This window comes from Doryrhamphus excisus, linkage group LG18 (assembly GCF_037039965.1).
Source record: "Doryrhamphus excisus strain RoL-2023G ecotype Guam linkage group LG18, RoL_Dexc_Guam_v1.1, whole genome shotgun sequence".
NCBI classification, from domain to species: domain Eukaryota; kingdom Metazoa; phylum Chordata; class Actinopteri; order Syngnathiformes; family Syngnathidae; genus Doryrhamphus; species Doryrhamphus excisus.
This window is the reverse complement of record NC_136374.1, coordinates 16472028-16490000: the sequence shown is the minus strand read 5'-3', so window position 1 is coordinate 16490000 and position 17973 is coordinate 16472028. Positions and strand designations below refer to the sequence as shown.

Here is a 17973-nt window from a genome sequence, read left to right as displayed (position 1 = left end):
TTTTTATAATTAATGAGAACAGACTACTGATTCGTTGTATTTATTCTACTCTGTAAAAATTATTATTCTACTTTTTATTCAATAAAACGTCTTTTCTTTCAGGAGTCCACATCATCTTCAACCTTCACCACTTTTCTTCCCCAAGTCCCACGTTTCTCTGATCTATGACTTCCACTCACTTGACACCGATATTCTCCTCATGAAATTTAACGGCGTATTAAGGGACACACATCTCCACGGCCCCGTTTGACTCGTTCAGCTTCTGTATAAATACATGAGGCCACGCAGAGCCATATAGAAATGCTTATATATTTATAAAGGCGATATTATGAAGGCTATATTTAACCCTCTCCATCCTCTGCTCCTTCTCGCCTTAGTTTTGGGACTATTAGGAAAGGAAGGTCAAGGTCTCTGCACACCCCCTTTCCCTCCACATCTCTCTCGCTCTTTTTACTGAAATTAGCCGTAGCGTTCTGCAGAAATGGGTCAGCACGTACAATGGTGGGATGGGTGTGAATAGAAAAGAGTGTGTTCTAGTTACTGTACGTGAGGATGTGACGGCGTGAGGCGAGACCACGGCAGAGGCCTGAGAAGAGAAGTTTGAGTGCAAAGTGTCTCATCAAGGACACAAAGAGCCAATAACTGTCAAATCAGTCATGTCTTTAAGGAGCTCGGCTCAGTCGGACTGAAAGTACGGGTTGTATAATTTAGCACCGTGACCCTAATCGATATCCTCTTTAAGTTGAGGCTTCAATGTTGGATTTGGGCCATTTCTCATGCTGCAATAACACTACAGATGCTACACTTAATGCTTTGGCTCTTGATTCACTCACTGCAGTCAGTAACTTCACTGTTTGGGAGTGGAAACCACAAGCATTTTGAATTAATTACAAGAGCGATATTAGAAGAGTACACTAAAATCATCGTATAAAGTATAATAAAGTATTATAGCATAACAGTACAGATATAATTTTGAAAAAATATTCCAAGACCAACATTGGCATTTTACAAAAAGATTTGTTAGAAAGTTGTAATAGCAGAATAATATTATGAAACCAAACTTGTCATATTACAAAAAAGTGTGCAATTTTATTTAGGATTATTTAGGATTTATTTAGGATTTATTTGGGATTTATTTAGGATTTATTTAGGATTTATTTAGGATTTATTTAGGATTTATTTAGGATTTATTTAGGATTTATTTAGGATTTTAATAATTTATTTTTATTTTATTAGTTTTTCTTTTCAATGTGAGTTTAATACTTTATTCCTGAATGTGTATTTATGTACTATCTATAAATTATCACAATTTCAAATTAATTTCACTTTTTCACTATTAAACGCCAAGATTATTTTGCCTGGACAGAAGATACCCCAGTTAACAGTCAGATATGCATAGCTGCATGCAGTACGTGTGTACGATGTGGCGTTATCTTTCATTAGAAGAATGATATTAGAAGAGTACACTAAACTCATTGTATAAAGTATAATAAAGTATTATAGCATAACAGTACAGATATAATTTTGAAAAAATATTCCAAGACCAACATTGGCATTTTACAAAAAGATTTGTTAGAAAGTTGTAATAGCAGAATAATATTATGAAACCAAACTTGTCATATTACAAAAAAGTGTGCAATTTTATTTAGGATTATTTAGGATTTATTTAGGATTTATTTAGGATTTATTTGAGATTTATTTAGGATTTATTTAGGATTTATTTAGGATTTTATTTATTTATTTTTATTTTATTTGTTTTTCTTTTCATTGTGACTTTAATACGTTATTCCTAAATGTGTATTTATGTATTATCAATAAATTAACACAATTTCAAATACATTTCACATATATTAAACACCAAGATTATTTTGCCTGGACAGAAGATACCCCAGTTAACAGTTATAATATGCATAATTGCATGCAGTACGTGCGTAGGATGTGGCGTTACCTTCCATGTGGCCGTGTTTCTCCTGAAGTAGGCGAACTTTCGCGTAAACCAGTTGTAGATCTCGTTCAGAGTCAACTGTCTGTCTGGGGACTCCAGAATGGCCTGAGGGTGCAGAGGGACAGGTCAACATGAAAGAGGAGAAGTGAGACAGAGACCAGAAGGAAGACGCGTGCGGACTTACGTGGCGTATAAGCGAGGCGTAGGTGAAGGGGGGCCTGACATCAGCGTTCTTGTAGAACTCACAGTTCTGAGCCAGCTCTGAAATGGAATTGATAATATCAATATACCCGTCCATTTTCTATTCCATTTATAGCGTCACAGGGGTATGCTGGAGCCATATTGACATACCATAATATTTATATGATTTTCATTCGTATTTTGTTGAATGGCTGCAGGAAATAACACATAATTCATCTCTACTGTACAGAATGCAAGCATTATTCATTCATTCATTTTCTACCGCTTATCCTCACGAGGGTCGCGGCGGTGCTGGAGCCTATCCCAGCTGTCTTTGGGTGAGAGGCGGGGTACACCCTGGACTGGTGGCCAGCCAATCCCAGGGCACATATAGACAAACAACCATTCACACTCACATTCATACCTATGGACAATTTGGAGTCGCTAATTAACCTAAAAAACTCCACACAGAGATGGCCGAGGGTGGAATTGAACTCGGGTCTCCTGGCTGTGAGGCCTGCGCACTAACCACTCGCCCACCGTGCAGCTTCAAACAAGCATTATTATATTATTAAGAGTCAAATTGCTGCAGAGTACCACAAATTCTTACATGTTGGCAGGTCTGCATTCATATTGAAAGTCCTCCCAAAATTATCCGGGGGGACCAGAATATATATTTAACACACACACACAATTTTACGCTAATAATTCTAATAGTCCGAATTTAATTATTAGTCTAATTTTATCTGTAAAAGTGTCATACTATCAACCATATGTTCTCATGTCCCTTTTTTTCAAGAGCACTTTAAACATCAGACCACAGTAAATTATGAAATTGAATTTTACATTTTTTTTGTTTTTTTTTCTAAATAAGACATCCGACTTGAAATACTTAGAAAGCAACTGGCGGGCCGGATTCAAAAGTTTGGTGGGCGGCATGTGGCCCCCAGGCCGTAGTTTGCCCACCCCTGTCCTAAGAGGTCCTGCCTCACTATTTTCAAAGCACTGGCTTATCGAGCCATCCCTATGATGATGCTATATTAAGCTATGAAGTATCCATGAATACTTCAGTGGCTCCACAGAAACAAAAACAGAGAGAAAGGTGGGCCTACCTGAGGCGATGGGTGTGCAGTATTTGTCAGAGTTGCGCCGACGAATGGGCCCGACGTTATGAGCGTGAGAATGGGAGTGGGAGTGTGTGTGGAGGCTGGACGAGCTGATGACCGAGGGTCCCTGGCGCAGGGGAGTGATGGGGGTCGCAGCCGAGGTCGGCGGGTGAGGGAGGCCCTCCGGGTAGGCCTCGCTGTCCCGCTTTAACAGAGAGCCGCTGGAAGCCAGGTTCAACTGAGCGACATGGAGAAATAAAAAATACGTTTAATACAAATAAGATGGAATTTTTAGTGATTGCAAATGGTTGATGTTCATCTACTTCATCGTTTTTATGAACAGTTCAGATATACATCTTTCATAGCTTGGCTACATTTTGAGTTAAACATTTGTTTTTATTAGTTGAATGGGTTTCATTGCGCTGGAAACCACCGTAAGAAGGTCTCATATAGGGTTTTCAAACTGTGGCATCGTCTTCCCTTAGAGAATATAACATGGCTGAGGCCTCCTGTACTACATGTATTTTATGGGATATAGTCTATGGCGTTTCTAATCACTCCATATTCAGTTTAATGAAGTAATTTTACCTTATATGTGACTTATATAAACACAAAGGTGTTTTTCTTTATTTTTATACAGCTGCTCGGCCTACTTCTCTTGGCTCAGAGGAAAAACCTGCACCTCTGTTGTACTCATTCATTCATTTTCTACCGCTTATCCTCACAAGGGTCGAGGGGGTGCTGGAGCCTATCCCAGTCAATCACAAATCCCAGCCAATGGTGGCCAGCCAATCACAGGGCACATATAGACAAACAACCATTCACACTCACATTCATACCTATGGACAATTTGGAGTGGCTAATTAACCTAGCATGTTTTTTTTTGGAATGTGGGAGGAAACCGGAGTACCCGAACATGCAAACGCCACACAGAGATGTGGAATCGAACCTGGGTCTCCTAGCTGTGTGGCCTGTACACCAACCATTTTTTCCACCGTGCAGCTGAATAAAAATGCAGTTTTTAAATGAAAACTATTATTATTCATTCATTCATTTTCTACCACTTATCCTCACGAGGGTCGCGGGGGGTGCTGGAGCCTATCCCACCAGTCACCAATTAACCTAGCATGTTTTTGGAATGGGGGAGGAAACCCACACATGCACGGGGAGAACATGCAAACTCCACACAGAGATGGCCGAGGGTGGGAATTGAACTCGGGTCTCCTAGCTGTGAGGTCTGTGCGCTAAACACCTGTCCACCGTGCAGCATCTCTGTTCTACTATGTTACTAAAATTGAATTTAAGATCTTGAATATTAATTATTTTTGAAATACAATACATAAATACCATACAATACTTTGCCACTTCCTTGTATCTTTTCCTGATAAATTATTACTATTCAACAAATAATAAAACTCAAAACACCAGACAAAAAAAAAATGTTCCGGGCTTGACCTGTACGAGATACCTTTTTACACACACAAGTACTCCCACACTACAAACGCACACATATTTATACACGCAACGGTGCCGCAATTAACCCCGCTTGCAAAACAAAACCGCATGACAGCATGTTTGTAACGAACACAAACACGAGCGCTCTGCGGTGGCAAAGCCTTCATGGAAGAATACAGTCCAATTAGGCCTTGCATGCACACAAAAACAACAACGCACATACACACAACCAGTACTCCCAGTCTCTCTGGGGCAGCAGTTAGGACGACTAGTTTAGGACTAATTAAAAGCTCTCGTTGTGTGTGTGTGTGTGTGTGTGTGTGTGTGTGGTTTTAAATGTATGCAAAATGCGTGAATTGCCATGGCTTTCCCCTCGCTCCCTCGTGCTACCATTTACACTGACTCGAGGGGGCGGGACTGTTTAACAGGTACTTCATTAACGCCGCAACCCTGCCAAATCACCACGGCAACAGTCGAACCCTGTTAATTGAGGCCAAGCTTTGTTTCTATTCCAGACGCCCCGCCCTTGCCCCTCCTCCTCCTCCAATCCGTGACCCGGAGGCTCGTCTCCAGCGGTGACGGAACACGCCTCTTTCTGATTTCCCATTAGATGTTAATGGCGGCTGATCCCCCCCCCCCCCACACACACACACACACCACTCAGCTGCACCATTTACATCAGCTCAAATTATGACACTCTTCCTCTAATTGACAATTAATTTCAACATCTTCATATTTTAATAAGACTCTTCGTAAATCTGAATAATGAAATATTCATTAGACAGATGACTAATAGCAAGCCCGCCGACATTACATCCAATTTCTAAACCTCATCAAGTCAACCTGCTTTAAAACTGTTTTCTATATATTTCATAAAAAAATAAGCTCAAATAAACCTCATTGAGGATAGTAACCCTGATTGGTCAATAGAGGGCGCAACCTGCAGGCTCCATGTACAGTATGTTGAATTCAAAGAAGCGTCATGGACAGAAACCTCATATTTTATATTACATTTGTATCTAAAATGGGTCCAGGTAGTGAAGAAAAAGGTCCTTCACATTCTGGGAGAGCTTGTGTGAACTTACAGGTTGGTTGAACGGCTTCGGCTCTGACGGGCGCATATGCAGGTGGGTCATCATGGCCTGGAGTCGTTCGCTCTCTTTTGCCAGCTGAGAGGAAAAAGCCAATTTAGGTTACGGTCATGAAATGCACTTTTATCTCATTGTACTTTAGGGTGCATCAAAAAACACAATTATTGAATTTTGATATGGCTGGGTACTAAAAGTGTTCCAATATATGTAGAAACAACACATACAAAATATTTTCCCAATATATGATTATTTAGGGGTGCCACCATACATCTTTTTATGTGGAATAAAGTGGTGAACAGTTCAATGGTCGCCATGGAGATCGGAGATAATCTTTATATTTTTGTTGGTATTTATACTCCTATTACATATTACTAGCAAATTTGCGGTTTTGTCTTTGTAATTTGAATGATTTGTAGTCATATTTATAGGTACTTAGTGTTCATTGACTCTACTGTAGCTAACATTAGCTAGCTACAGTTTGCTAATGACAGTTAGCTAATAGCTGAGCAAGCATAACATCAACAACAGTCATATAGAGTAGATAGTATTACTGATGCTCATATTTATTGAGAGTGGTACTGTAGTCTTACATAATCTGATATACACTTGTCCATTTATTATTTTAGGCACTGTTTAGTGCTCATTGCCTCTACTGTAGCTAACATTAGCTAGCTACAGTTTGCTATGACAGTTAGCTAATAGCTGAGCAAGCCTAACATCAACAAGAGTCATATAGAGTAGATAGTATTACTGATGCTCATATTTATTGAGAGTGGTACTGTAGTCCTACATAATCTGATATACACTTGTCCATTTATTATTTTAGGCACTGTTTAGTGTTCATTGCCTCTACTGTAGCTAACATTAGCTAGCTACAGTTTGCTAATGACAGTTAGCTAATAGCTGAGCAAGCATAACATCAACAACGGTAATATAGAGTAGACAGTATTGCTGATGCCTCATATTTATTGAGAGTAGTACTGCAGTCCTACATAATCTGATATACACTTGTCCATTTATTATTTTAGGCACTGTTTAGTGTTCATTGCCTCTACTGTAGCTAACATTAGCTAGCTACAGTTTGCTAATGACAGTTAGCTAATAGCTGAGCAAGCATAACATCAACAAGAGTAATATAGAGTAGACAGTATTACTGATGCTTCATATTTATTGAGAGTGGTACTGTAGTCCTACATAATGTGATATACACTTGTCCATTTATTATATTAGGCACTGTTTAGTGCTCATTGCCTCTACTGTAGCTAACGTTAGCTAGCTACAGTTTGCTAATGACAGTTAGCTAATAGCTGAGCAAGCATAACATCAACAACAGTAATATAGAGTAGATAGTATTACTGATGCTCATATTTATTGAGAGTGGTACTGTAGTCCTACATAATGTGATATACACTTGTCCATTTATTATATTAGGCACTGTTTAGTGCTCATTGCCTCTACTGTAGCTAACATTAGCTAGCTACAGTTTGCTATGACAGTTAGCTAATAGCTGAGCAAGCATAACATCAACAACGGTAATATAGAGTAGACAGTATTGCTGATGCCTCATATTTATTGAGAGTGGTACTGTAGTCTTACAAAATCTGATATATACTTTTTTTTTATTTTAGGCACCCACCCACCTCCTAAGATGCTGCCCTCAACAACTAGTTCCTTTCAGACTAGCAGTCGCAGCTTGGTCTTTGGTCTGGGCCCCCCTTTGATAACCCTATAGAAAATGATGCTGTATACAAGTTCATTGTACTCAACATTTCCAGGTCAACTTTTTGGTAATTAGACTAGAAATTGCACATTTTCCGAAATTTTACAAAAGTTTGTGTGAGGTGGCAAACCCTAAATCTCAATGGATTTCCTCAAAACTTTGCAAAAAACATTTTTATGTTCAAAAATGGAATGCCAGCCAAATTGATATTATGAATTTAAAATTTCCCATTCAAATTTGATGCACCCTACTGTACTTGCAATAACGCTGTATTGACACAGTATTGCTGCAAGTGCAAGTACACCGCAGGCGGAGCGATACGTGAGAGCCCCCACAGCACTTTCACACTTTCACACTAGCCTGCAGAAACACTTGTTCCCTTTTGACATTGTTGACTGCATTTAAATGGGTACTGTTATAGCCTGTGGTTATCCTTGTGTGTGTGTGTGTGTGTGTGTGTGTAATTGATGTACATTGTTAGCTCTATTTACACACTCATCCACACTGCAACCATGTGGATGAGTGTGAAAATGAAAAATGTAAATATTGCCGCTAAGGTTGTGTGTGTGTGTGTGTGTGTGTGTGTGTGTGACTGCTGAGGGATGATATGTCAGTAAGATAAAGACAGACGTCTTGACGTGATGTGACGCTGCCTGCTCCTCTTGTCACTTTCTATTCCCTGCAGGAGGTCTCAGCAAATAAATAAATGATGTTTATCACTAGTGGCCGGTACAAACGTAACGCAATAACACAAAGCAAAACAATTTGAACCTTATGGCTCAGATAATCGTCTTTTCTCAGGACGGGTCCACTTTTAACTGGAAAATGTTATTTTAAAATGATTATTCATGTATTATTTACTTGCCGCCTACAGAGAACATAATAACTCCTTATTTGTAAAATCACAAATCTTGCTGATATAGTTCATCTTCAAACAGCTAAAATAATGCATAATGCATAATAAAATAACCAATTAGCTAAAAATGTCATCCAATACTTCTCTACAAGAGAGGAAAATAAAAAATAAAATAAAAATAAAAATAAAAATAAAAATAAAAATAAAAATAAAAATAAAAATAAAAATAAAAATAAAAATAAAAATAAAATAATTATTTAAATTAATTAAAAAAAACTTAAACTACATTAGGAAAGCAGGAAGTGAACAAATGTAACAGTTACTGATTGTAAAAGTACCAGATCTTTAACCAGCCATGATGTGCTATATATATCACTATATTGAGGGTTACTATGGTACCCATTATGTCATTGTATGGTCATATCATAAAATAAAAATTTAAAAAATAATAAAAAATAAAATAAAAATAAAATTAAATAATTATTTAAAATAATAAAAAAAAAACTTAAACTACATTAGGAAAGCAGGAAGTGAACAAATGTAACAGTTACTGATTGTAAAAGTAACAAATGGAGGGGTAGGATTTAATAAGCTTTGCTTCTTCCTACTCCTTTTGGAACTGATTATGGGATGCATTCAATTGTAATCTGATGCATGTTCAAATGAAATAAAACCATTACCATTACCGTGTTTATTTACATTTTTGGCCTCACCAATATTCTTTGGTGATGAGTGTAAGCTGACATATTTTCACTTCCTGTAGGTCACTTGTCCCAATACTTTTGTCCATATTGTCGCAGTAATACAGCATGTTTCACCGTGGGCTGTCTTAGACTAGACTAGAACTTCCTACAGCGTTACTGAAGCATTGAAATGTTTCAAGAGTGTTTCTGTGAATGAACCACTTTGAGGATAAGAGATGCCATCCAGCATGCTCCTCTTGTTTTCTCGCTCATGTCTCTCGCTCTTTTTTTTTTCATCCCCTTCTTCTTTTCCCTCCACCTCTTCAATGCCTCGCTCTCGCCGGTGACCAGAGCAGCTTTATAATTGGAGCGGCGATGGCAGCTTCCCTGCCGACTGCTCCTTTTAAATTACAAGCTCCGCTGCTCTCCATAAACACGGCTCCTCGGCCCACAGACCAGTTACCGCCATTGACTGGCTTGAAAAGAGTCGGGACTTTGTTTCGGGGGGGGAGTTGAGGGGCCAAATTAAGCGTGTGAGGGGGGCCGCCCACCTGTATCTCCAGTTGCTGTACCACCTGCATCTGGACTCGGCACTGAGCGGTGCTGCGGTCATCTAGGGCGTGTTCGTTGTTCAAGTGCCTGGAGAAGAGAAGAAACGAGGAACATGAAGTCATTTCTGGAATAGAAGTTCTGAGACTCGTTGAGCCATCTCGCTTTATTTTAGCTGTGAGTTACGAACCGTCTCAGAAATGTCCTCATAGTTTATTTTGTCTGGTGAAGAACACAGCAGCTGTGTTTTTGTGTGTGTGTGTGTGTGTGTGTATACTTCACTGGTGCTAAGTGAGCCATGTTCCAAGACAACCACCTGGATGTGAGATCATGTGTTATCGCGCAAAACCTTATCTTAAGACGCTCTTCTTGCTAAACTCCGCTCCATTTAATATGAATGCGTGTGTCTGTGTGAATGGCGGTGCTGTTGGTTTCCTCCACTGTGGGAGGACCTGGGACCTTCTGATCTTTTCCCACTGCACCCCTCCCTGTCTCTTTTCCTCCATCCCTTTCTCTTCTTTCTGTCATCGCCAAGGTTATTCACAGGTTACCGCTACCCAAACACGGCGGTGTGTTTGTGTGTGCCAGTATTCCACATGGACATTTTTTGGATATCTTGTGTTGTTAATCGTCAGGAAGCACAGTTTTTGTTTGTGCAAATGCATGTTGCACAAGAACGTGCGTGTGTGTGTGTGTCCGACTTAGACATCGGAAAGTTAGGCAATATCAGAGTGAGGCTCGAAATGAAACAAAAACAATGATGTCATAGCATGGCTAATCCGCGGCTCAACACAAGTGCACGATAATAATAACAAATACATGATCTCACTTCTCTCACTCTATTTCACTCCTCTGTCCACTCTCCTTTTCCCACATTTCCCAAAATGCCAATGATTCGCTCCCGTTCCGAGCCCTCAGTCTGCAGATGGGACATAAACAGTAGCAGGTTTTCTGTTCGGATGCGTCCCACAATGAGGCTCTGTTTACTCCTCAGAGTGCTGGGAGACAAGACTTTAACCCACATCATACCCGACCCCGGCAACCGCAGCCTGAATGTTATACCAGAAGACTCTGACAAACGAGAGGAACGTCGTTGGGGGAGAAGAAACCCCAGAAATCGCTTTTTACTGCTTCCCTCATGGGGCGATGACAAAAAGGCAGGCTGGAAGAAAAAGGGGGGTTGCATCGGACTTACGGGCATTATCTGTCACCGCTTTTGTTTTTCATCTTCCACTCATCTCATGCACACTTTCTCTCTATATCTCTTTCTCTCTTTCCATCCATCCGCCCCGGGGGCTATGTGAAATGAGACACCAAACAACAGCTTTCCTCTCCAAACTTTCCCAGCCTGCCTGCAAAGCTTTGATCTGCCTGTCCGATGCCATCACAATCACCAAGCACGCTTTCATGCTAATGCCTGTGTGCCACGGCCTGTTTCATCACCTTGGCTAATTAATATCCCTCCCTCCTTTTTTCAACAAGCTAATCGGTCCGTAGAAGAAAAAATAATCACATTGAGATTTTGTTTTGGGGGCTTCATTAACCGCTAGTCGTTAGTAGCCATCGTGCTACAGGAAGTCCACTGTGTGTGACTGCGGTAGAGGAGGAAGTGGCTGCGTATCAAATGCCAGACTTTGCATCCTCAATTGACTTCAAACTGGCTAAGAACAGCCAATGAAGACATCGAGAAGAAGAGCACATAAAAACGTAACTATGGATGAAGCTTTGGCTGTAAGGCAAATTCTCCGAACCCGCTTATGAAAAACTTGACCGGGGGTGGGGGGGTCAAAGTTTAAAGGTGGGGTGTACTTATTTTTTGCAGTGTTCAATTACTGCCATGGCATGAAAATATGTAAAACAATAAAAAAAAAAATTAGCTGCACGGTGGTCGAGTGGTTAGCGCAGAGACCTCACAGCTAGGAGAACCGAGTTCAATCCCACCCTCGGCCATCTCATGTTCTTCCCGTGCATGTGTGGGTTTTCTCCGGGTACTCCGGTTTTCCGGTTAATTGGCGACTCCAAATTGTCTATAGGTATGAATGTGAGTGTGAATGGTTGTTTGATTCCGCCCTCGGCGTGGAGTTTGCATGTTCTCCCCGTGCATGTGTGGGTTTTCTCCGGGTATTCCGGTTTCCTCCCCCATTCCAAAAACATGCTAGGTTAATTAGCGACTCCAAATTGTCCATAGCTTTGAATGTGAGTGTGAATGGTTGTTTGTCTATATGTGCCCTGTGATTGGTTGGCCACCAGTCCAGGGTGTAGAACACAGCTGGGATAGGCTCCAGCACCCCCTGTAATCCTTGTGAGGATAAGCGGTAGAAAATGAATGAATGAATGAATAAATTTTTTTTTTTAATTAATGATAAAATTAATGATAAATGATAAGTTAATGATAATACAAGAGTTACTGCATGTCCATGATTGTACACAACTGTTCACGTTTTATTCATATGGAAAAATTTGGCCCCATACCTATAGCCTCGCATTATGCCTTGCAGCTGATTGATGACAGGTAAGAGTTGTTCATGGATTACTGTACAGCATCAAACATTGTCCACTATGATATTTTGGTCATCTTTGACCATGTATTTCTAGTAATCCATAGATATTTTATGTCCGTAAAACATGTTTATTGAGTGCAGGGATTCAAGTGTGAACATCCACCCATGTAAAGGTGTGTCAGCCTAAGGTGATGCAAGCGACGGCAAGCAAGCGATGACATGGAGCGCAAGTGAAATACATCAGTGGCGTGCGTGTGACTGACACAGTACATTACACTAGGGCTTTACTTCATCCTCCTACAAGTGATCTCAATCAGAGAAGATGTCATGTTTCTTTTAATACATGGATGAAATTGGGTCCCTGAGCCTTTTTTCAATGACAGGCAATGTGTAACAACTCAAGATGGAATTAAGTCTGTTTTGATGTGGCGCTTAAAGTTTGTGGTTAATGAGGACAAAGTGTTCGAGTGCCGTATTTTGAGGCTAATAATAACCCGGAGCATTTGGAAAAGAGACATTAATGCCTTTTTAAAGCTGTCAAGTTACACAAAAAAAGACAATCGACTCACTTGATAAACTGTCCCATGTCCTCACACAGCGCTTCACAGCCGGGCCACTTGCACTCTCCGTGGCCGTACAGAGGATGGGAGCCCGCATGCTCCTCGTGACTGCGAGGTAAAAAAAAACAGTGTTAAGCAATTGCACCGCAATACGCGAGCATAGAGAGCAGCGTGTCAATCGACCACACATGAATAACCGTTTGCAGCGGTAGCAGCAACACAGCACATCTGAGCATGGTTAGCTGGTGCGGTTCCGTGAGCCAAGTGCAGCCAAAAGGATGATAGAGAGAAGAGCGGGGTCAGTTACAGAAGTCAGGCAAATAAGGGAATCGCTCCAGCAACCTCAGAAGCTCATTTTCAAGTCTTTTTTTGTCCTTGGCGCGCATGTGTAGCATGTGTGCGCGCTACGTTAGATGTCGGTTCTTATGTTTCGTCATAATAGGGTGGTTATTCTGGTGAATGTGTGCTTATTGTACCAAAACAAACATTCTATATATATGTGTGTGTGTGTGTGTGTGTGTGTGTGTGTCCAGTAGCAGATGTGGAACTGGAAACCGCTATCTCCACATATATGTACATGGTTGCACATGTGTGTGTGTTTGAGGACTGGAATGAGGATTCAACCAAATCGACATCAGAAGGTCGTCTCAGAAAAAAACATTTGTTTTGCAAATGGAAACATGTCTTAGTCCCGAACAATTTTTTTTTTTTTTTTTTGCTTTTTCACCCCTTCCTGATCTAATGTGCACGCCGAGGTTGTGGCATTGTGTGTATGCATTGCGTGTATGTGTGTGTTGGCTGTGGTTGAATCAACTCAGAAGCAGCTCAGACAGCAACCGTGACAAACTGCTGGCAACCACATTTTCCTCCACATCAGCCCTGCATTAGCTTAGCGGGCTAACACGCTGGCGTTATTCCACGAGCACGCCATGTGTGTGAACGGGTGCGTGTACTCACTGGCTGGTAGGGGGTTGGCTGCCTTTGGAGTAAAGGGGGGCATGGTCGTCTCCGCTGTCTGCCTTGGTGAAGGAGGATATCCACTCAAACAGTCTGGCTCTTAAAAAATGGAGACAAGCCCATGATCAGCCGGTACAGCCATGGGACAGCATCATCCCGATTGTAGTACTAATACTACTACATTCAACACATCGGTTGTGGAATTACCTCCTAACTTCTATCCATTCATCTTCTCTATATCATATTAACATGTGGTTGACAGTATAGTGGCACTGCATATAGAACCCTACCCACACTTTCTATCAAATGAGTTTGGGGACTTTAACATGTCGGTGCTGTGTGCCGTGTTGCATAGGAAAGGAAGAGAAGCAAGGAAGTAAAAAAAAAAAAAAAACAGAAGGCAGGGAATTGAAAGTGTAAAGAGAATGCGTATAATAGGAAGATGACGACACTTTAATAGAAACTCACCAGCCACAACAGTATGGACACATGAGTAATGTTAGCTTAGCTACAACCATAATAATGTACCCTGACCTCCCCAGTTTAAAAAAAACACCTCTTTAAATGTGTTTTTAATGTCTAACTTTTTTTTTTTTTTAGCTTTTTTTACCTAACTGCTGTGCCCCGCCCTGCTTTTACTCATGTTTTAACTGTGTAGTATAAACGAATTAAGGTTTCCTTGTTTTTCATTCATTCATTCATTTTCTACCGCTTTTCCTCACAAGGGTCGCGGGGGGATGCTGGAGCCTATCCCAGCTGTCTCTTCGGACGAGAGGCGGGGTACACCCTGGACTGGTCGCCGGCCAATCACAGGGCACATATAGACAAACAACCATTCACACTCACATTCATTTTGGAGTCGCTAATTAACCTAGCATGTTTTTTTTTGGAATGTGGGAGGAAACCGGAGAAAACCCACACAAGCATGGGGAGAACATGCAAACTCCACACAGAGACAGCCGAGGGTGGAATTGAACCCTGGTCTCCTAGCTGTGAGGTCTGCGCGCTAACCACTAGACCGCCGTGCCGCCGGTTTAATTGTTTTTATTCAACTCAATTTTTCTGTAAAGTGTCTTTGAGTATTTTTAAAAGCGCTATACAAATAAAATGTATTATTATTATTATTATTATTATTATTATTATTATTATTATTATTATTATTATTATTATTATTATTATTATTATTATTATTATTATTATTATTATTATTATTATTATTATTATTATTATTATAATCATAACTCAATGAATCTGTAAAGCGCCACCCAGGAGGATAGGGATTTTTTGTTTGGACCAAAAAAAAAAAGTATTAGCAGTGTACATAAATAAATAAAGTTGTGACCGGTGAGTAAAATTTGCCCCCCCCCCTGCCACTCTACCTGTCTCTCTTTGGGGTGTGGCTCTGTCCATTGGGCAGGCTATGCAGCGGAATGTGTGCGCCGGCCGCTTTGGGGAAGGCTGAGGTAGAATTAGAGCTGTTGGTACTCAAGTCAAGCCCTTCGGCTTGTTTCAAGGCCTCCTCGCTGCTCGGCACCCCCGACACCTCCTTCCAAAGCTGCTGGAGGTCTGACGGACACATCGCTGCGGAACAGAAAGTCAAAAAGACACTTTTAATTTGTACTCATTAAAAGCACAATGCAAGTTTGGGGGTTTACTCCTGAAGGTAACGTAAAGGTATTTAAACCTCTCAGCTATTCCCAGCAGCACCATCACGGCTGTCACCAGCACTATTTGTCTGAACCGGGCTGTGGCACACAGCTTTGTTATTTCTGCTCCGATTTCAAACAGCCAGAGAGATGCCTAAAATGCCACAGTCCACTCCAATGTATCTCAGAGCACACACACGCACACACACACACACACACGCAGCTGCACGTGTCTGCACATACACATCCACGCACAAATCCATCGACCTTGCAGCAATCCAAATATTATGTCTGCTTTGTCTGCATTCTCCAGTCGGTCCCGCCAAAACAAAACTTCTCACTGTGGAGGAATGAAGTGGCGTGTTGGTATAGCGTTCCATGTGTGTGTGTGTGTGTGTTTATTAGTAGCCAAGAAACCTGATCAATGTGTGGATACACCCTGAGACTAAAAGTGCGGAGCGTTTCCTCCCTTTAACTTATCAGACTGGCTCCGACTTTAAACATCCACTTTATAAAAATAAAAAGCAACCCTGTCAGCAACTGATGAGTGAAAAGCAAGTTAGGCCACATTAGACACATTAGCGGGAATAAAGGAGGATAATAAATACAAATAATCTACACATACTATCTGGCAACCAGTGACGGCTGACACAGTATGGTGCTATCTCATGGAAAGCATGCATATATTATGTTGTTATGTTATGTTATATTATATTATCATATTCCTTCAATATGAAAAATAACATTTTTGAGCCAAAAAAACAAACAAAACATAACATAACATACATAACATAAAATTATCATGTTAGGTTAATAACATATACATAACATAACATAACATTATCATGTTATGTTAATAACATATACATAACATAACATAATCATGTTGTGTTATGTTATGTTTTATTTTATCATATTCCTTCAATATAAAAAATAACATTTTTGAGCCAAAAAACAAACAAAACATAACATAACATACATAACATAAAATTATCATAACATATCATAACATTGTCATGTTATGTTAATACCATATATGTTATGTTATGTTATGTTATGTTTTAATTTAATTTAATTTAATTTAATTTAATTTAATTTAATTTAATTTAATTTAATTTAATTTAATTTAACATTTTTATTTTATTTTTCAATATGAAAAATAACATTTTTGAGCCAAAAAAAAAACCCCTCCAAAAATACAGCATACTTTTCCCAGTCATTTCCTTGGACTACACTTTCCTTTATTTATTGTATTTATTTATTTTAATTGAACAAGAGAAAACATATTCCTTATGATGTATTATGTGTTACTGTGGATTTAGTGTCTGATTCCTTTTTTCAACCCCATGAACATACAGGGTCATACAAAATGATTTGACACATTTGTAGGTTAAATAAAAGGAAAATAAAGTAAAACAACATTTATTTTCGAAAAGTTTCTTTATAATGCCATGTTTTTCGTTTCTTTTTCAGTCGCTGCCATGAATTGGATGATTTTGTTTTACTTTATTTGCCTTTTATTTAACCTACAAATGTCAGATGATTTTGCCTGACCCTGTACTTGCCATGTGCTGTATATGACTGGATGTACTCTGAGTTCAAATACATTAGTGTAGCCTCAGTAGTACTTCTGTGTGCACTTTTAATTATCAGTGCACGTGATGGCGGTATCTACAGTATACGGCAGATCAGCTGTCCTCAGCGAAAGTGAATCTGTCCAAGGTTTACCCTGATGAGACATCTTAGTGCAACCCTAGGAGGCGCCCTCATGTCTGCCCTCCACCACCTACCAGCCGGACACAACAGGCTTTTGAGGCGCGCCACTAGTGTGCTCATTTGTGTGTTGTTGTGTGAGTGTTTAATTACACACATTTGTGCACAAGTGTTTGTGTGTATGTGTGTGTATGTGTGTGTTTGTTCGTGTGGCATGGCTGGTCAGAGGAATGCTATGGTTCACGCCTGGCTGAGCCGTCACAATGGGCCGGCTCTTTCACACTGCAGGGAAATTCCACTCGGATACAAGAGGGAGTGGGTAAGAGAGGGAGATACGGAAGCCCACTGTCTGAAAAAGTACCCTTACTCCTAAAACAGTTGTGGTGTCTCTTTTCTGTTTAATGTGGGCAGCGCAGACGACTTTTATCAAAACGGAAACCCTGCAGACAAATTGAAGGGCTTGCGGTAATAAGTAGGAAAATGATGATGTTCTTGAGTAATTTTATGTACATGCGGGGCAATGAGTGGCATATTTTACCTATTATCCCCAATGACAGCCTTCCACAACCCCTTACACCCCCCCACACCCCCAATAAGGATTGCTTTTATCTTTTATAGCCTGATTAACTTAACAGACTTCACATGTGGGGAAGGGTGCAGGAGGCCTGCCTGCAGTCATGAACTTGTTGTGTGCAGTCTTGAACCCGTCATGATGTGCTATATATATCACTATATACTATGTACTATGGTACCCATTATGTCATTGGATGGTCATATCATAAAATTAAAAAAATAAAATAAAAATAATAGTAAAAATAAAATAAAATAATAAATAAATAAATAAATTAAATTAATTAAAAAAAAATTATATTAGGAAAGCAGGAAGTGAACAAATGTAACAGTTACTGATTGTAAAAGTACCAGATCTTGAACCAGCCATGATGTGCTATATATATATGTATATATATATCACTATATTGACGGTTACTGTGGTACCCATTAAGTCATTGT

At 40.0% G+C, this 17973-nt stretch overlaps 1 protein-coding gene and 1 long non-coding RNA gene across 4 annotated transcripts in view; both read right to left on the bottom strand.

The window, feature by feature from the left end:
• LOC131105876 (uncharacterized) overlaps positions 1–17973 on the bottom strand; it is a 265039-nt gene that overhangs the window by 88949 nt on the left and 158117 nt on the right. The window lies entirely within an intron of this gene.
• The window catches only part of foxp4 (forkhead box P4), a 114376-nt gene that overhangs the window by 11278 nt on the left and 85125 nt on the right, over positions 1–17973 (bottom strand). For 2 of the 3 annotated variants that reach the window (XM_078798742.1, XM_078798743.1), the window contains exons 7-14: positions 14983–15184; positions 13604–13702; positions 12656–12754; positions 9588–9675; positions 5772–5855; positions 3238–3469; positions 2130–2206; positions 1949–2050 (exon numbers count right to left, since the gene is read on the bottom strand). In XM_078798742.1, the coding sequence (XP_078654868.1) occupies positions 1949–2050; positions 2130–2206; positions 3238–3469; positions 5772–5855; positions 9588–9675; positions 12656–12754; positions 13604–13702; positions 14983–15184 (983 nt within the window). The remainder of the gene's footprint in view (positions 1–1948; positions 2051–2129; positions 2207–3237; positions 3470–5771; positions 5856–9587; positions 9676–12655; positions 12755–13603; positions 13703–14982; positions 15185–17973) is intronic. The other variant, XM_078798744.1, reaches the window with a different exon arrangement.